Genomic DNA, 20,362 nt, shown 5'->3' with positions numbered 1-20,362 from the left:
AAAATTAATACCATTAAACACGTAATTTTCATAGGTTATAAATTTTAGTTGCGATTTCGAAACTGTTCTTGTTTCGTTTTCATTTTAGTTTCGTTTTTAAACTTTTTCTTACTTAAGATTGGTTACTTATATATATATATATATATATATATATATATATATATATATATATATATATATATATACTTTCTTCTGACTGAATGTACTTTTTGATAACACGGCGGGCCATCTTCAGAACATTTCTAAAGCAGCGTTCACACGAGGCCAATTATTGCGAGCAGTGAAAGGCCACGCCTACCTCAGGAACATCACGTGACCCCGACGGGACAATGACAAGCGGTTATTTCATCGGTACAACTATTTGCCATTGTCCCATTGCAGTCACATGATCTTCTTGAAGTAGGCATTGCCTTCTATTGCTAACAATAGTTGGCCTCATGTGACTGCTGCTTAATACTATTTTACAGATGTAACAAAAGAAACATAGCCCTCTAGCGGCGATAGAGAGAAACAAAGTCAATCGCTAGCAGTTGGGTGTGGAGCGTGGTTAGGATTTGTCTAAATTGTTTTATGTCCTAATTGTGTTGTATCTAATTGTTTTGTGACTGTAGCTCATTAGATTTTAAATATAATTTTATTTGTCATTCTTCAATCACTCAGATTCATTTATTAGCTATGCAGTGACTGCTATTGAATTAAACATTGCTTCAAACGTACATGTTGCGTTTACTGAAACAGCCTAGTAGATTGAAATGTATATAATGGTTTGTTTACATTTGACTGTTGCCATTCTCAATAAAATAATACGAGCAATTTCTGCAACACGTACGTTAGCATCGCGAAGCATTAAATTCCAGCTTTATGATCTAATCAAGTTATTAATATCTCTCCCAGCCGTATAAAAATTGGAGACCTTGATCAAGATCACTGTTATTACTCAATTTAGAATCCGGTACGTGAGCGTTTTGTGCTTCGTAATATAGAAGACAATTGAATATGCATTTTAGACCTTTTTCAACCGATTGAAACCAAAATCAATCACAGAACTACAATCTTAGTAAAACCGGATTTCATTTATTTAAGGGGGTACAGAACCTTTAACAACTAAAACAGACCTTGAAGGTTGGTCAAATGCGACTCTCCCTAGCTTAAATCTTAATAGATTTTTACCACTGTTTTATAAGACATTTAACCTTATAATTATGAATAACCTTATAATAATTTTCATCAATTAGAATATATGTGGGAAAAAAAAAAAAAAAAAAAAAAAAAACGTTCCATATCAATTGTCGAAGACAGAATTTGCTTGCGAGTAAAGTTTTCTACCAATTTACTCCCAAATATCATAATCTGATAATGACGCAAAGTGATAAATATTTTAATAGATTTACTGGAATTATTTTACTTTTTATGTTGTTAAAACATGATAATGCTTTTAAAAAAAATATTTTTAGTATATTAACAAGCGCTGAAAAAGAAAATATACATAATAATGCTTTGATTTTTGCATGATTTTCTTTTTTATGTGTGCATGAGCATAGCTGGAAAATTTCACATTGATACGGTGAACCATTTTTGTTTAATTCTGTGCGCAAACTCTGAAAATGTTGTACTGAGAAAAATGACTAAAGTAAAAATTCCTGAGTGATAAGTCAACAGTGACCTTCACGTTTTTGACTACATCTATTAAACTAATTAACGTACACACATGTACAGTACCAAAAAATGTTCAGAAGGGTTTCGGCTATCAAATAAAATTATTAAAAAATTGAAAAGTTAAAAGTCTTATAGCCCCTTAAAACTTTGCGTATACGAATTATCAGTTTACATACATGCGAAAGCACAGACCGACAGGGGGTCAATTCTTTGACAGATTCGGTTCGAAATTTGGTGTCGTCATACACTTTAGATGATAAATCTGTGTATCAAATATTATCTATCTATCTTGTGGTGAATAGCTTATAAGCCAGTTAACAGCTACGCTGCACGAGTAAGTGCTTTTGTATCATGGTCATGTTACTGGACTGCGAACCACAAGGTCCCAGGTTCTATCCTCGCTCATACTAATCCGCCACATTGGTGACCTCGGACGATGAATCTTCGTACAGCTGTTGTGGCGCCATCTACCCACAGCAAACATAAAGTCGTCAGACTCACTCGACGCAGCAACAGCAACTACTCACCCACATAACGCTTGGCGCTACTCAAATGGGTACAGGCACATTTGACTCAACAGCTATTGCATCACCACTCAGCAGTCATATCGTTCGTCTCACCTCCGACTCACTGGAGGGAGAGTCTGTGGTGAATAGCTTATAAGCCAGTTAACAGTTACGCTACCCGAGCAATTGCTTTTGTATCATGGTCATGTTACTGAACTGCGAACTACAAGGTCCCAGGTTCTATCCTCGCGCATCTCAATTCGCAACAACCTCTTTATATTTTGTAGTCATCGTGTTCATTTGCACTTAGACAAAAAGCATGACAAAACATACTCTGTTCAAAATTTGATACAAATCTACAAATTTGGTGGAAAGATTCATACCAAATTTCATTCTTCTAGCTCAAAGCGTTTCCGAGTTATCGTGTTCACAGACAGACATAATTTCAGAAATGTGTTTTACATATTCAGAAAATTCTGAAAAATAAAGATTTGTCGATGTCTCGAATTCGAATTTTTTGACGATTGTAACACTTTCTTTTCGTAAAAGCAAAAATACTTTTCTTGCAATGCTTCCTTGTATAACTGAGCATTTTTTGCTTAAATATTTAATCCTCACTGTGTCAGCACTGAAAAAAAACAATTGAAGTCATTGCTTACTCTAAGATAAAGTCCTAACTTCTTAGAAAATATTTAAAGGAAATTCGAACCTTTAATCCGAAAAATGGTAGCGTGATAAAGTTGCTTTTTCTATCTTTATTTCATTTTTAAAAATTTATTTTTCATTTAGAGAGCAGCGATAACATTCAAATAAAAAAAAACATATTTAATATCATCACAAAATGCTTAATATAAATGCAGTTATTAAAACAATGAATATTATTGTTAATTACACATCAATATTTTTAATTTATTAAAATTTTAGGAAAAAAATGGTACAGAAAATTTTTATCACTAAAAGTTTATTATTATTATTTTAAAGTGGTATAAAATTGATGTGCACTAATATGCTCCTATGTCATATAGGAAAAATATTAACATTTTGATTAAATTTTAATTGAACATTTATTCAAAATTTTGATAAATAGTTTCTTAGTGAGCATCTACTACATAAAAAGTAACTGCATGTTGAAACGTTAGCTGTAAAAACAATGTATGTTTCGAATGTTTTTTTCATTAGGTCAGCTTATTAACTATGTAGCTTTTTAGAGGTGGTGTTTCAATTTATTTTTACGGACAACAGGCATATATAATGATATACAGTGCCTTAAAAGTTGTAAATAGATACGTGAGGATCATTTCTAGATGTCATGAATGCTTGCCAAAGTGATCCTTATCCCTATGCTTTATTGAGCATGCTTGGGATGATCTTGGGATTGCAAATGCGGCTGACAGCGCTAAGAATCATGCAGTAGCTGAAAATTGCATGATTGTAGGAAAATTGGCAACCACAAAAACTATTCACAATTTATTTTTTTTCCGATACAAATATATAGCATGAAAATGGCTATGAGAGGGATTTGTTAGAATGGTTTTATGTTCCATTTTGATATGCAATTAAGAATATTCTTGAACAAATGAGCCAAACTGTGTATCATGATATTAGTAGAATACAACTGCTTTTTCATAGTTGGATCTTTATAGAAAATTTCATTAAAATATATTAGTTTCTAGAAACTTGATAAAAATAAGCAAATTCTCTCAGTTTAAAATATTACTGTAGATTTATATTGTAAACTAAATTATCAAATTCTTAACTTTGAAAATATTAATTTAATAGTAAAACTGTTTTTTAATTAAATTAATGATATTTTCTTTAATAATTAATGCAATAAAATAAAGTGCTCCTTTTACAGAATACCTTTTCAAAAGATTTTATAAATGAACAATTTAATAATCGAATCATATAAAAATAGGGCTAGAGGAAGATTTTTGAATGCAATATATTTATTTTAAATAAAGCCATATTTTAATATTTTATACAATTATTTTTTAGGAACCTGTGGGAATTCCGTACAGCTCACTAAACCACGGTGAGCAGTTACGGAAACACCTGGAATCCTACTACTATTCCAGCATTTTATTTTGCATTGCTAGTTTGAAGTGTATGTGTGCTTAAATAAAGAGCTTATTTATAGTCAAAGTGTATTGCATTTTAACATTTTCTTATGGTGTTCAAGCTCCAGGTATGCAGGTGTGTATTGTGCGAAAAACTGTATAAGGGCTTATGATTATTTTGTTGTATGTTTACTATGATTACAATAATTTAGGTGATAAGATGTTATATGTAGACTTTTTAGGCTGACTCGTAATTTGTATTCTCGAAGAGATTTCGTATTTTAACTTTCTTTTAATAAATCTTTGAAGAAAAAATATTTTGTCTTTTTTTATTTGATAATCAAAAGTACAATTTAAAGCCATTTATTTATCATTTTTAGAAACTGTTTCAATTAATTATTAAATATTCTAAACTTTATAAATTGTCAGAATTCTAAAAACTAATTTATCACAGAACATATTATAGAACCAACTATAACCAGTGTTGTGACCATTTTAACTACTACTATTCGTTTCAGTATTCTGAACGACAACCACTTTTCGACGATTCTATCTTATTAAGGGGAGAGACGCAGAAGGATAAGTGCTTTTAAGGAATTTTTCGTCATTCTTTGACCTTAATTTGAGCTCTATTTAATTTTTGTTTTGTTTCTGACTGTATTATTTTTATTCAGTCTGGGAGTTAATTCGAATTTATTTTATTGTTAAATGCAAACATTCTCTCCTTTCATCTTTCCTCTCACCCCTATTTTGACGAATTAAACCCATTCTAACGCATACACAAAAGCATGGAGGGTTTCAGAATACACTGTCAAACAATAGATAGTTGAACAGATATGAAAATGTTATTTTTATTAAACATCACAAAAAAATGTTATGAATCTGCTTGTTAGTTAAATGTTTTCTTTTCTTTTTTTTTTTTTCATCTGTATTTCCTAAACAATACAAATAATAATAAAAAAAAAAGCATTTGACTGGTTATGATGACGACAGTAATTAATTATATAGGCTACATTTTAAAAACTTAAGAAAATGGAAATAAGAAAATGTGGATAATGCCAAAAGAAAAACATGGAACTCTTTTATGACAATAACAAAGAAAATATAACAATACTTTTAAAAATAAGAAAAGGACATAATTTAAAATTTGAAAGAAAGAAAAGGAAGGGCGGGGAAATGCCAATAATAATACTAATATATAACTAGAAAAATATTTGATCAAGAGACTAAGAAAAATAGTCAAAATTATTCATATGAAAAGAAAATGAGTAAAATATATAAACTTAAAGCATTATTCATACTGCATTTAAAGATTAGTCATTCAAAATTAATAAAATCTGTTCAATTCTTTATCGCATTTCTAAAATCCAAGTGGGTTATAAAGCACAACATTGTGCAAATCTGCTCAATTCTGAAAGTATTCAATGAAGTTTTTATTTAGATGAGAGAAGACTGATTCTGTTAATTCTATAAAAAGCGATTTTTTTTTCTAGTCATGGTATATTAAAATATTTTTAGGATTGAAATTGGCTTAAGAGAAATTCATTTAGCTTATTAGAAAAATTTAATTTGTTAATAATTAAATAAAGAAGACACCATTTTGTGCAAGATAAGGAACTGAAGTATCTAAGTTTCTATCTTACTGAAATATATGTCAAAACTTATGCATATCTACATAACTTCATACACAGATTGATAAATTTTGAGAGAAACATTGATCCCCATGGTCCTAAAAAGGGGTTAATAAATTCACTACTAGCTAATTTAAAAAAAAAAAATTAAAAAATTTAAAGAATGAATTTTTATTTTACAAATTCTTTGCCTGAGGAGGTTATTGAATACAGCTCTTGTATGAGGTATGATACAGGTTTCTTGAAATGCAATGAGGTTGTGAGAAGACACCCTATGGGTATGTAGCATAGTGCTGTTCTAATATCTTAAAATTTGCAAAAGTTGGCAAGTGCAAGTTCAAATCTTTTTAAACAGACAAGGCCATGGTTGGACCACATTCAATTAAGATTGTCTTGTCTTACCCAAATTATAATTAACAATATTTTATAAGTGTGAAATAATGTGTTCATCAAATAACCATAATAAAAAAACTCAATTAAAAAGTTACTAATTTATAAAATGAATTCTTTTTTAATTTGAAAAATTATTTCAAGCAGTTATAAAACTGTACATTTCAGTAAATATATTTGTTTTTTAAAACAAAATATGAAATGAAATGCGAGTACATAAAACTTTTCAATGATACAAATGAATCATTAATTTGTAATCAAAACTTTTTTTAATAGAACAAAAACTACTGAAGATATAATTCAAGTTATAAATTTTAAATTATTACCAGAAAAGGATATCTGAAAATGCAATACAATCTCTAAATATCCATTCTACACTAAACCCAGTACATTAACCTTCCATAATATATTCAGCATATGTCAGACCTCAATAACTATAAAACATACATAAAACTGCAAGTCTATAATTTAGTTTAGTTAAATTATATTAACTTCCTATTTAAAAATAGCATTAGGAACTATTTGGAAAGGACCTCAAAATTCTGAACCCCAGATTGATGGCAAGGATCCCATCTATGAAAACCCCCTTTCTATGAACCTCCCTTTCCAAACTTTCATACCATGACACTTTCTTAACCGATACTCTTCTGTTTAATATATGATACTTCCATGCAGCAGGGGTGTTTGTGGGACCCCAAAAAATCCCCTGAAACTTTTACGGACTTACTACCGACATTTTGGAGTTTCGAGAAGGGGGGGGGGAGAAATGAAAAATTACGATTATGAAGTATTGAATGGCCTAATTATAAAAGTTCAATTACTTTTTTTGCAAAATTAATAACCATTAATTTTGCAAAATTAAGACCTTTGAACCCAGGTCACGTGATCGCACATCTGGTCGAACGAAGTCTCTCCCTTTTTTTTCTACCGCGCCTACTTGCCGAAAAGAATCCAGAAGAGAATGTCCGAGAACCGGGGGAATGAGTCATAACTCGCAATAAGGAAAGAACAAAAAAGAAGTTTTTTCCCCCTTTTCACGCATTATCACTGCCTTTGGAGAAAGAAAGGAAAAGTTTTCACCACACACACTGACCTTGCGTTTTCTGCTTTCAAAGCAAACAAAATTACCCAGATCAAAATAAATAATTCATTATTATTCCTACTTCCTTTTGAACGACGATCCCCGGAATTTCCGGGTATCGAAGTTCAAAATCCCCGGAATTCCGGGGTTTCCCCGGAGCACAAACACCCCTGATGCAGTGAAACAGATATAAAATAAAAGAAATGTGCAGAAATCTACTTCAATAATTTTCTTTCCAATTCTCAGAATTTTTTTTCAAAGTAATAAAACCAATATTTTTTTCAAATGTTTCATTTATACAAAAGTTATAAAAAGAAAGAATTTTGTATATGATGATACAGACTAATTTAATAAACATTTTAGTTATCATATAACAAAAAAAGACAACTGTTCATATCTTAAAATTCTTTCATATTTCTTTAACAAAGAAATGGATGTGATTAGCTTTTTTTGTGTGTGTGAGGGTAAAAAGGTATTTTAAAATATAGGTCTTAAATTTGCAAATTTTCTCAAGCAATTTCAAATTACAAACTGATTCCACATGGTCAGATTTTTCTTGAATTTTCCACCAATTCTTGAAAATTGTGTGTGTATAAAATAATCATCTTATAACTTTAAGGCGTAATAGAAATCTGAAGAATATTATTTCAGTGTTCCTTTACCCGTAAGATACTATTGGAATAATTTCCAGTTTAATGATGTCAAATTGTCATAATGTAAAACAGATTTAACCAATCAATTTTTTTGCATATCGTCTTATCCTTCTAAGTTACAATATGTATTTGTTACAAAATTAACCATTGTTGAAAACACTAAATATTAATATAACATTTATTATTACAATAAACTATTAGAATATATTGATAATATATGCCAATACCTTTGCTCACGATGCAAATAACTAAATTTCAGCATGTAAAGATTTTCAAATGCAAGCAATTGTATATCATTGCAGTGATGCAATTAGTATTTTCTATTACCAATGTTTTAATATTATCTCAATATGGTAAAAACATTGACTTTATGTTTAATACAATCCACTCTCATAAATATTATACTTTTTTGCAAAAAGTCATCTATCATCTCTCAATATCTAAGAAGGCTGAAATGTATATAGAAATATTTTATCTTGATTCTTTTCATTAACATTAAAATTTTATAAATAGAGAAATGATATATCAATAGTTTGCACAGAAAAAATTAATAAAACTCCATATCTTGCACAATAAACAAAATAATTTCAATATCTTTGTATTTTTGCAGTTTAAATTCATTCATTTGAAAATTTGTCCAACATTAATCCTTTAAGGATTAAAATTATATCTGAAATGTTAAAAATCTAGGAAAGAAAAATGCATAAAAATTTAAATAATAATGTAATGATAAAAGCAAATGAATGTAAAAATGTAAAGGGCTCAGAACACAAAACAGTAATTTTCTAAATATACTTCATAAAAAAAACAAGCATTTATTAGATTTAAGAGTAATGAATTTATTAAAATAATATGATGAATGTAAGAATATATCACTGAAATACAACAGTATCCAACATAGCTCCTAAGCACTGCACAATGTTAGAGTTCATCAAAGAATCAACATGCTCTTCCAAATGTCGCTTGGGATCCTGAAACAGATTAATTAAGATTTAATGGTGGGATAAAAAGAAAAATATTTTTCTTTATTTTTCATTCGTTAATAGACTTTTTACCTGTTTGCCAACATTCTTAATCGCTAATTGCTCTGGAGTCATCTTATCCTCTTCTTCTAGTGACTAAAAAAAATGTATAAGTTTATTAAATATTTGAATATAATTATATCACTTGAATATTATATCAAACTAATTACAGAATAGATGATTTTCTGTGGCATCATTAATATGCATTAAAAAAATTTATTAAAAAGAAAACAGTTTAAACATTTTGGTAATTTTATCTTGTCAATAAGACTTTTCAATACATGAAGAATTAATGATGACTTTTTATAAGCATTAATAAATTTTAATGATAAATAATAGTTATATAATTAAACATCATTGTTGAAATTTTATTTTTTCCTTTCTTCTTTGTAAAATAATTTCAAGAAAGAATCAATGTACTCCTGTGTTAAATGGCAATTATTCTTCAATCATATGTCTTTAGAAACCATACAAGTGAATTTTAATACTGAGATATATCTGTTATAAATAATTACAAAATTAGAATAAGATAATTGCATTATCACAAATATATTTAAATGTTCCTAATATATATATTATATATATATATTGCAAACAACCAATAAATTAACCAAACAACCAATAAAATTAAGTGAATAAATAAAATGAATTGAAACGTAAAACAGTATTAAAATAAGTTAAATATTACTGCAAAATGAAATTTGTTTCACACAAAACTGAAATTTATTTTCTTTATTCACATAAAATAAGATGAAGTTACCTTATTATAAGCTTTTGCCAATTCCAACATTTCAGAAACCGTTTTTTCATTGATCTGTGAATGCTCGTTATAATCTTGTAGCATTAAACCATCCATCCAACTCTTTTTATGGAGATTGAGCAACATCTAAAAAATTTTAATTGCATTAAAATGAATACTCAATTGATTTAAAAGAAACAAGAAGAAATAAACAACTTGTAAAATAATAGCCTTATATACTTAATGATGCTTAATGTGACCACAGTTTAAGTTATCGTTTCCTTTATATATCCTTTATATTATCAATATCTTTTCAGCCAAACAAATATATTCAAGATCTACTCAAAAATATTCAATTAATGTATCACTACATTGTCTAATGTTATCAAAGTTGAATTTAGATTTGGCTGGTGGTTCATTTTTACCTAGCATTAATGACTTGACTTTCATGAAATTTCTTGATGTATAAAAATATCTGCAAATTATTTTTCTAGGGCATGCGTTAAAAGTCTTATCTGGATAAGAGTAGTTTAGATTGGTTTCAAGAAACAGCTAGGCTTCTCCAACAGATTTAAAATATGTCAAGCAACTATAAACCACTATTTAAGAATTAATTATAAAAGCAAAATTAATTGACAAGAACTGATTCGAGTATCAGATACACAACTGAAATTCTGAACTGATTTGACTGTTTACCTAAAATAAGTCAATGCAAAGTTCAAAATTTCAAAGCAGATTCTTTATAAAAATGATGAACTATTTTTGAGCTGGTATAAACATTGCTGATTCCAAAAGCAGCACAATGCTGAAGAAAATGCAACAAGAAACATCAAAATAAGTCAAGCATTGATTAATTTAAAGTTGAGTTTACAGCATCCTTCAATAAATTTAAAAAATAACAACAATAAGATTACAAATAATATATAAATGAACAGTTAAAAAATAATTGCAAATAAGCAATAGTTAAGGTACTTTTTTGTTGCTATTTTTAAAATAAATTACAGATAGCCCAGAGACAAACATTCTTTGTGTCTCTTTTCCCTTCATTTGATGCAAATAATGCATTTACCCAATTCACTTATTATTAGTCAATGTTATCTAAATTCTTAAATTCCGAAGTGATCATATTAAGTGGTAGCTACTGTAATAACAAAATTGCAAAATGTATAAACATACGCAGGATAAATAAGAAAATACAAAGTTAAAGAAAGTGATCTAATATGCATTCTAAAATATTCATGTTACCAAAATGAGTCATTTTATTAAAAGGGCAAATATAACCCAGAATAATAGATTATCTTTTCCATATTGAGTAAAAAATACCCAGAATAACCAAATAAAAATCAACCCTTTAAAAATAAACAGCAGTACAAATCTGACTAAGTTAATACAAATGTGGTCATTTCTATTTAACTGGGAAAAAAAAAAATTGGAAAGAATACACGATTAGTCTTACGAATTCATTATTCTTGCTTACCATATATTTATTCTTGCCAAACAAATATTAAGCTAATATTTTAGATTATCTAAAAACAAAATATACTAAATAAAATCGAGAAGAAATATTAAAATTAAAATACTAAAAAAAAAAAAGAGATAAAAACTGCTCTTCAAAGCTAAGACATATTGCAGTGTATGAGAAAGTCCAAAATTTTTTTATGGGTTTTGTAAAGGAAAAAAAAAAAAAATTAGTATATTTTTATTATGCACCATTTTCAACTAAGCAATTCCAATCATTAAAAAAAAAAAAAATTAATACATGTTTTAATAACAAAAATACAATGCATGTAGTGAAAAATTAAAAGATTTCAATTCACATGAAATAAAAAAAAGCTTATTAATATTTTAGGTATCAAGTACTATCCCAACCATGTACCAAATAGTGAATAAGCCTAACTTAATTTCATTGTGTGGCACATTCACAAAAGTTCTTGTATATAATTAGCATAATTACCATAGTGCACAAGCTCTAGGTTTTTCACTATTTGATGACAAATTTCAATACAGATATGATTCTTTGATAAGAAATTAACATCACAAAAATGTCAATACATTTGGACAAGGATACTAACTTTTGTAAATAATATCAAATGCAAATGAAATGGTGACAAAAAGTAACACATAAATTTAATTAAAAAGAAAAGCATTAACAGACTACTTACTTTCTGTTCTAACTCATTCTTTCTGTAATTTATGGATATAGAATAGTAATGCCGATTTAAACCATGGATCAAGGCCTATAAAAGAAACAGGATATTAAAAAAAACATATGAGAAACTAATCAAAATGCATACCTTCTAACATAGGTTACCTAGCCATCTATAGTACTTCTTACAGATATATTAAATATAGTGAATATCTACAAATTATTGAAAAATTGTTATTTCCAAATAATTTGAATTAATTAAAAACATTACTCAAAATTATTGACTATGTAAATAAGTGAAATAATGTTATCTTTTTAAAAAAAATCGCATAATGTGATTATGTTGATCAAACGAATTAAGACAATTTTTCTGTCATTTACAAATTTTTTTATTAAATAGCAAGTACTTGTACTTTTTAACAACTATCTTTACTCAATTTAACATCATAAAAATACACATACATATTTTGTAATGAGAAGCAATTCTAGTGATTTTATATTTATACTAAAACAAGATTCCAACTTTTTTTTTTTTAAATCCATGCTTAAAAAAAAAAAAAAATTCACTAATCACCAACATTGTTGTGAGCGACACCGATTCGGAAAGAGGGCATTTTAGGAATTTTTTTGTAGTTTTTCACTATATATCTGCAACTCTACTTTTCACCTGATTTCCATAGTAACGACAGAAATTCTGTAACTATGGAGAGTATGAAGGCGTAACCACACCATTTAAAAGATATTCCAATACTTATATTCACCTGAATTGATGGCTTAGATAGATGTCCAAGATTAGAAGTTGTCTGCCTAGGTTCTTGGCCAAGAACCACCATATTTGGATTGATTAATCGGAAAGCATCGATTACAACCTAGACATAGATAAATTTAAAATTGAGTTATATTTTGAAATTTTAAAATGCCAAATTCCATCAAATTAAAACATATTTTCAGAAAAAATGGAAACCATTTTAAAGCATACCTTTCCTTTCACACTCTGTATAGGATCCACTACTACAGCAACAGCTCTTTCAGAAAGTGCTTCAAAACTCTGCTGTGTATTAATATCTACTCCAGATAACCAACAGCCAAATCCAGGATGGGAGTGATACCAGCCAACTACCATCTCTGGCCTAAAAAAAGTTTATTTTGAAGATTAGAGGAAATACTTTATATGCTCTACCCTTCCCTTTCTAAAAAATATAAAAATCCCCCCTCCCCCAAAAAAAAGATGATTATATTTTTAAAGAAAGTTAGTGACATCTAGTAACATATTGGTGTCCTATGAAAACTATCTACATCAATCCTACCACAGTGAAACAAAAGAATTCCAATTAGATACGTAAATAGCATAATATTAAATTACACAAAATTATTCTACATAAAATTCTGCTTAATAAGATATCTATCTTTTCTCTCCCAATAAGCAGAAGCATTTATTAATTAAATCATTTATTTAATACAGAAGCCTAACATTTCTATAAATTCTTGCACATATCTAATGAAGACAAAATCTCTATGCTTAAACAAAAATAAATGTGAGTTCTTATAAAATATCATTTTCTTCTTGTTTTTATAGAATTGTTTCTTTCCCTTCATCTGAATAAACAATAGTCTTTTCTAAAATTTCCTTAAATATAGTTATTCATTTAATAAAAGCTTGTCTTTTTGTGTATGTATGTGTGTAAAATACTTGATTCATCTCAATGCATTAACTGATCTAGCTGTTTTGAAATCAACCAGAAGAAAATCATGAATACAAATGGGGGGAGGGACCCTAGGAAATATGAGAACTCTTAATAAAGACTAAAATGTTGATAAATTGAGTCACATTAATAAAATGATATTAGCATATATAACATAAAACATTTTTTTTCAACTTTATATTATGAAAAGTAAAATCTGTAGTATTGCAAGAATTGCATTTTTCATTGCTAAAACAGAAAGACCTTTTTGATGAGCTAGACATCTTGGTACACAAAATGAGTTTTTATTTAACTCTTCCAGCATTAGCACATCAAAATTAGTATTATCGATATTAAAAATTATAATTAGTTTTGCCAACTATTTATTACAAATAGTTAGTCTATTTAACAAAACATTTGTTTAAAAATAATTTTTAAACAAATTTAATTAGTTTTGGGGTATTTAGATTTTCTACTTTCAGCTTGAATACTTTGGCCCCAAAGTTATCTTTGCTTTTGTGACATAAGTGAATATATCTGACATTTTTCATTACCAAAAATTATACATGAAAAATTATTAGCCTATTTCATCAAAAGAATATAAGTAATCATTTCACCATTTAGAACAGGTTTCAAGCTACTAAACTTGGTGAAGACAATTTTACTGTACATTTTCATTTAGGAAATAAGATGTTTAATTAAAAGGAAAATAAATAAATAAAATAAGAATTAAAAAAACTTTAATTCACTAACAGAAATATTTTCTTAAAAACATTGTCACAAACATGTACATATTTTTCTAGATATCTAATTGTATAATCAGCATCATGAAATATTCATCAACAAATTTGCAAATGATTCAGAAATTAATAAGTGAAATTATGTATTTTTACAACTTAAAAGCTGGAAATTAAAAAAAAAAAATGTAATATATAAAAATAAAAAATTATTAGAATTAATATAAATTAGAATTTATTTACCTGCCAGTTTGTTTTAACATGTCTAACATTTTTGCTTGAAAGACAGGATCTACAGCTTCAACACTTACACCCTAAAAAGATACTAAATTTTAATTTCTTGGTAAAGGCTTTCAACTATAAAACCATAGCAACATATAATTTACTCAAATATTATAAATTACGTATTCCTTATCAATAAAGTTCTCTTTATTTTTCTATCTTTTATATGAAATTATCATGGGCATAAAAACACATTTTGCTCTTTATTTCAGCATCAGATTAGTAATATATTTTGTAAAATAATATGTACACTAATCTTTTTATGTATGATGCAAGTCTTTCTAAAATTTTTTGAAGGGTATCTTAATTTTCTTGATATTATTATTTCCTAAATTATTACTTACAGTTCCTGATTGAGGCATAGCAAATACATCAATAACTCGGACAGTATAGTCATCAACGAATTCACCCAGCATAAGACCCATGACTTCCATTGGAACACCAGCTCTACCATGTTTCAACATCTAAGAAGTAAAAAAGATTTATATTGCATATTTAATATTGTAAAGCTTCATGTTCTAATCTAGAAGATAAAAGCATTATAGATTAAAAATATTCATATACTTATCATAAACTTTTAGAAATTTTAAACAAATTGTAATATATAATACTATTCTTGTATCTTGTACTAAATGCTGTATATTTTTCATAACTGTGAAAAATACACATTATTTAAAACTCTTATCAATGATAAAAATACAGGAAGTTAGAAATACATATTTTCACTTATTTCCAAGAAATGAAATATTTAGCTAACTTTATAATGATTTTTATACAGCAGATTTCACTCAGAAATTTAGCAAGAGTTTTACATGCAAAATAAATCAATATTTTACAGAATAAACAACAAAAAACTAAAATATGCTGTAACAATACAGCATTTAAAGTAGTGCTTCTTAAATAATGAATTGTGAGTTACGGTGAGATGTATTTTAAGGTACTGATTATCAGGATAACTTGCCATTCCTGTTTTGTTTACATTCTTAAATATACACATCAACAAACCTGATCAGGAAAGCAATGATTTTTCCAAGCGATGGTATAAAATTTAAAAAAAAAAAACATATGAAGTTTAATGTTTTATTTATTTATAATTATTTTACACCATTCTATAATTTGTTTCGGCTTATTTTAGAGTTACAACAAAGCACAAGTGAAAATTGAGCCATAAAATACTTTACCACTTGAAGGAAGGATTTCCACAAGGATCAAAGCTCCCAACTTAAGGAACAGTTACACAGCATTACAGAAGCTTTATAATTGCCATTACAAAAAATAAATTTACTGAAGAACACTTTTTTGATACATAAAAGTCCAACAAATCACTGATTTATAATTTAACTGAGCCCCAAGAAGTGTCTGAAAAATTGAAAGCTTAAATTATGAAATGCCCCCCCCCAAAAAAAACCCTACTTAAATAGATACTGCATTTGATATTGGGTTTTCAAAATGTATATAAGACATTTAATTATATATATATATTAAAGATAAAAACCTTACAACTGTTTATCAAAAGGTTGAAATGAAATCTTCAGGCACAAAGATGTTTGGCAAATTCTACCCATTAAATATTAAATAAACATCATTCTTCAACATTAAGAAATTAACAATTCAAAATGAAATTTATAATAAATGTCATTACAATAAATTTTAAACCTATATACACTATGCATTTCCTTTTAAATTTTATTTAAAAACAGTTAGCCCTAAATGATTAATTCAAATCATAATTCAATAATAAGAATGTTTAAAAAATATTAACAAATTTAAAATTCAAGTTATCGTTATAGATTTTCTACAATTGCTGATAAAAAAATTTTTATAAAGAAGATGGAGTTACCTTCAACAAAGCCAAAGATGAAATATAAACTTGTTCAGCAGTATCCACAACAGCTCCATCTGTCGGAGGAGGAGCCTAGATAAAAATAGAAGCAAATGTCTGTTTCATGCATAACTTATTTTTGATACATTATATATAAAAGAAAGTTTAACTTCTCAGTAAAGTTTCAAATCAAACAAACTTCATTTCATGAGCATCTTGAGTAACAAGCAAGGTTTTATGGCACAAGCAAGAAGATATTGAGACATATGCTGGATTGGCTTGTATCAATCTGCATTAAGTGCATGTTTGAAGAAAACTCGTATATCTAAATGGAAAAAGTTCCGGCCAGTGCCATTTTTAAAAAACATGATTACAAGGAATTTGAGTTAAGAGTAAGTTCTGTGGAGCCTTAATTGACGAGATTTTGACTCTACGATTATGGGACAAGAGGTGCTTAGCAATAACATTGATGAGCGAGTGGAAGAACATAGCCAGAACTACCAACAAGCTAATAGAGTTGTAATCTGTACTGTAGCAAAAACAGCAGAAGATTTAGCTAGGAGAAGAAGTAATAGATGCAACAGAACCACAATCTTCCAGTGAAATAAGGAAGATGCTGAAATTAGGGAGAATTATTGCATCGTATGTTGAGAAGCATTAGCATGATAAAAGTAATAGTTATGCATTCTACAAATTCATTTAACAATATTGCATTAACAATATATTAATATTGCAAAGTCTGCATCAAAATTCTTGTTTTTTTATATGAGCAAAAGCATATGGTTATTGATTCTAACTATAAATCATGCTGTACCTTTAATAAGAGAAATAAAAAAAAAAATCATCTTGGATATCATTGTTTGTTTGCATGATTTATTTATAAAGTTTTCAGGATTTTTCAGATTAAACATGACTTTTTCATGCCATCAAGTCTTTCTCAATGAATTATACCAAATATGTGAAATTTTGAGAATCAGTTGGGTGAGTTTTGTGCTGCAAGACACATATATTGAAAAGTGTATTCTCTGTAACCAATTAATTTGAATTTTTATACTGATTTTAAAGAACAACACACTATGCAATATGTAAAACATTTTCAAGTTACTTATTTCTGTTTGTTAAAAAAATTATACTAAAAATTTTTTTTAACTAAATTAAAGAATATGACACAATAATCAAACTGTATTTATTTAAAGGTAATAACTTACCAAAATATGATAAAATAACAGAATTTTTCAGTCATTATTTAAGATGTTTTGTACTGTTTGCCATGATTTGACAAAAAATCTGTGCAATGTTCTTTACTTTTACTGGATTTTTGAGCAATCTACATTAATTTTTTTAATGATTTTATTTTGAATTTTAATATTAAATTTTGGTATATCCTGTGTATTTTGGCTGTACATTTATAATTTAAAAAATGCAAAAAAGAAACAACATGGTCACTTCTGTAAAGATACCATTCAATTTATATAAACTGACTACTTTCTAATTAAAATTCAATTCTTTAGAATACAAAAGATTTTTTTCATTGAAATATTTTAAATTACTGTTTACTTTGCATTTAAATGTCTGCCAGTACAGTAAAGACTTATTAAATGAAAACAAATGGAATATGCAACTTTTTCTATACATTTGATTAGTACACAGCTTGAAAACTAATTTAAAAATTAGTGAGCATACACTAATACAAATGCTCAAAACATGGAATACAAGATACATTAGAGATTCAAGTTAAGGCCACAAACATTAAATACATCACAATTATTCTATTATAAATATTCAAGAAATAAATTTTGGAACTATACATTAGAGATTCAAGTTATGGCCACAAACATTGAATATATCACAATTATTCTATTATAAATATTCATGAAATAAATTTAGGAACTATCTTTTTTAACGACAAACATTGCACTCTTTACACAGATATATATTTATAAAACAAGATTTTCATATGCACAAACAAAATTCTATTAAACAAAATGTCAATTTTTGTTAATGAAATATAAACATACCTGTCCAAGGCTGGCCAAACCACCACCAAGTCTTAAGAGGCGATCCATAACTATAACAAAAACAGTTTCATAACAATATTATTTCTATGTCAGCAATTAATTCGCAATATCTAAAAGGCTGATACGAAAAACACTAACTAAGACAATATAGAAATATTAATTTCCAAAATAAATAAGAAATCAACAACGTACTTTGAATACACTAAGAAAACAATGACTGACAATACCAATGGAGCTTTTATTAGTTTTCAGAAATGAATTTGCAGATTCGGTTTTCGTAGCAAAGCAGTTACAGTTAAGAGTTCATTCACCGCTTGTTTCTTGACAAGGCCTTAATAGTCGAGTCACTCATAATTATTTCAGATAACTGTTATTGATATACAAATACGATCTGGAATTAGGAATGACGTATATTTTACAAACGGTTAGTCACAAATACAAGAGAGGTTTAATTCAAATCCCGATATGATTTTACTGGAGATATTTTGATTACAGGTCCTGGATCAGGTTAGAAAGTAAGAATGGATACGATTTGCCCAATTAATGCTAAGGAATGAGAATTCAGACATGCATAGGCAAAGTCTTTTACACACTAATGCAAGTTCCAGGAAAAGGGCCCCCGCCCCCTCCAGCTGTTGCGGGACTTACTGGTCACAAGCAGAGAGTTTCTCATTACACAAAGAGTAACGTGCGCACCTTCATTCTGGAGCCCTCTTTCCCCTCACTTATGTCTGTCCGGGCGTCTTTGATGTCTGTTCATTTTACCGACAACATATGGAAAGATCTAAATCGACGTCCCCAGGTGAGAATGATCTTATAATGGGTGAGATGGCAGATTTACGACTATATAAGTGAAGGAACGGAAACTCTCTTTAACCATGCCTGATAATGTCTATTGCTGGCAGAAATGAGTTGCTTATTGAGTATAAATCAGATTTCTTTCGCAGTCAGACTTCCAGATGAAATATTTATTTATTTAAGAGGTTTCTGCAGACATTCAATGCTGCAAGTATGTGATGTATCCATATGCGATATCCCTTAAACGGATACAAAGCCATAATTACTGTCATATATTTAATATTTTTCCATGACAAATGATTTGATATTCGCATTATTAAATTGTCTGTGCACAGTTAATCTGAGAATTCCCTTGCCGCCAAAGAATGTCCAATTTTTTAAACAGATGTATCATTTATTTTTAAATCCTTTTAAAAATAAAAGTGATATTTTAAATAAATTGCCACTAATAAATTTCCCATCATAGATACCTATAGAAATAGAAATTCATCCAAATGTGAATATTTTTTTAAACGTAAAATGTAAATGTTGGCATTAGATATAGATCAATGAATTTTATACATCATCAGCAATCAAATTCGTCCTAATTTTCAAGGCTATCTGACTGAAAATGAAGCCTGGACTTACACTTTCTCGCCCAACATGTTGCTTATGATTGTAAAATATACAAATCTTAAATTTACTGCAAATAGGCAAAAATATAGAAGATGAGAAGACAGATTTGCATGATTAGGATATAGTAGAATGACACATTTTTATGGGTCCACTGTTTTACATTGCTGCTTTTAAATTTGAATAATGCAAAAAGAATAAAGAAAAATTATTATAATAATGTTTTAAAATATTGTACTCTTTATTTTTGTTGTTAAATTCTAATAGTTATTAACATTATCGTAATTCCGTAATATCTAAACAAGGTAAATACTTATTAAAAGATTGTTTGGGTTTTTCTTTTAACATCTTTCTAACATTTAATATTATAATATTTAGCATCTTTAATATTAATATTTTTGGTAATTATGCGATTTCTAGAGTGTATTCTGTTTCCAAAATAAATTCCAATGCTGTTCACAAACGACAAGAAAGAAAAATAACAATGGAGTCTTTTTGACTCCATGTCTTTGGCCCCGGGAGGAAATTCG

General features: G+C 28.0%; 2 protein-coding genes across 2 annotated transcripts in view; one reads left to right on the top strand and one right to left on the bottom strand.

Annotated features, from left to right (window-relative positions):
• Positions 1–4,536, top strand: part of LOC129975879 (uncharacterized) — a 38,745-nt gene extending 34,209 nt beyond the window's left edge. Inside the window, exon 5 of the mRNA XM_056089142.1 lies at positions 4,158–4,536. Coding sequence (XP_055945117.1) covers positions 4,158–4,188 — 31 coding nt within the window. The 3' untranslated portion in view covers positions 4,189–4,536. The remainder of the gene's footprint in view (positions 1–4,157) is intronic.
• Positions 4,537–8,773: 4,237 nt separating this feature from the next.
• Positions 8,774–18,718, bottom strand: LOC129975688 (26S proteasome non-ATPase regulatory subunit 14). Its single transcript, XM_056088815.1, has 11 exons — positions 18,615–18,718; positions 18,423–18,472; positions 16,423–16,497; positions 14,927–15,046; positions 14,544–14,614; positions 12,861–13,011; positions 12,643–12,750; positions 11,898–11,972; positions 9,757–9,882; positions 9,030–9,092; positions 8,774–8,945 (listed from the first exon to the last, which is right to left on the bottom strand). Exons 2-11 carry the CDS (start codon positions 18,468–18,470, stop codon positions 8,847–8,849), a joined length of 936 nt encoding a protein of 311 aa, XP_055944790.1. The 5' UTR covers positions 18,471–18,472; positions 18,615–18,718; the 3' UTR covers positions 8,774–8,846.
• Between the last annotated feature and the right edge of the window lie 1,644 nt (positions 18,719–20,362).

This window comes from Argiope bruennichi, chromosome 7 (assembly GCF_947563725.1).
Source record: "Argiope bruennichi chromosome 7, qqArgBrue1.1, whole genome shotgun sequence".
In the NCBI taxonomy this organism is placed as follows: domain Eukaryota; kingdom Metazoa; phylum Arthropoda; class Arachnida; order Araneae; family Araneidae; genus Argiope; species Argiope bruennichi.
This window is presented reverse-complemented; position numbering and strand designations above follow the sequence as displayed.

Excerpts from the sequence above, each read along its gene's own strand:
- LOC129975688 (XM_056088815.1), bottom strand. The coding sequence starts at position 18,470 with ATGGATCGCCTCTTAAGACTTGGTGGTGGTTTGGCCAGCCTTGGACAG. Across the intron at positions 14,615-14,926 it reads CTATGCCTCAATCAGGAACT|GGTGTAAGTGTTGAAGCTGT; the intron begins GTAAGTAATAAT and ends GTATCTTTTTAG. Across the intron at positions 9,093-9,756 it reads TGGCAAAAGCTTATAATAAG|TCACTAGAAGAAGAGGATAA; the intron begins GTAACTTCATCT and ends CATTTTTTTTAG.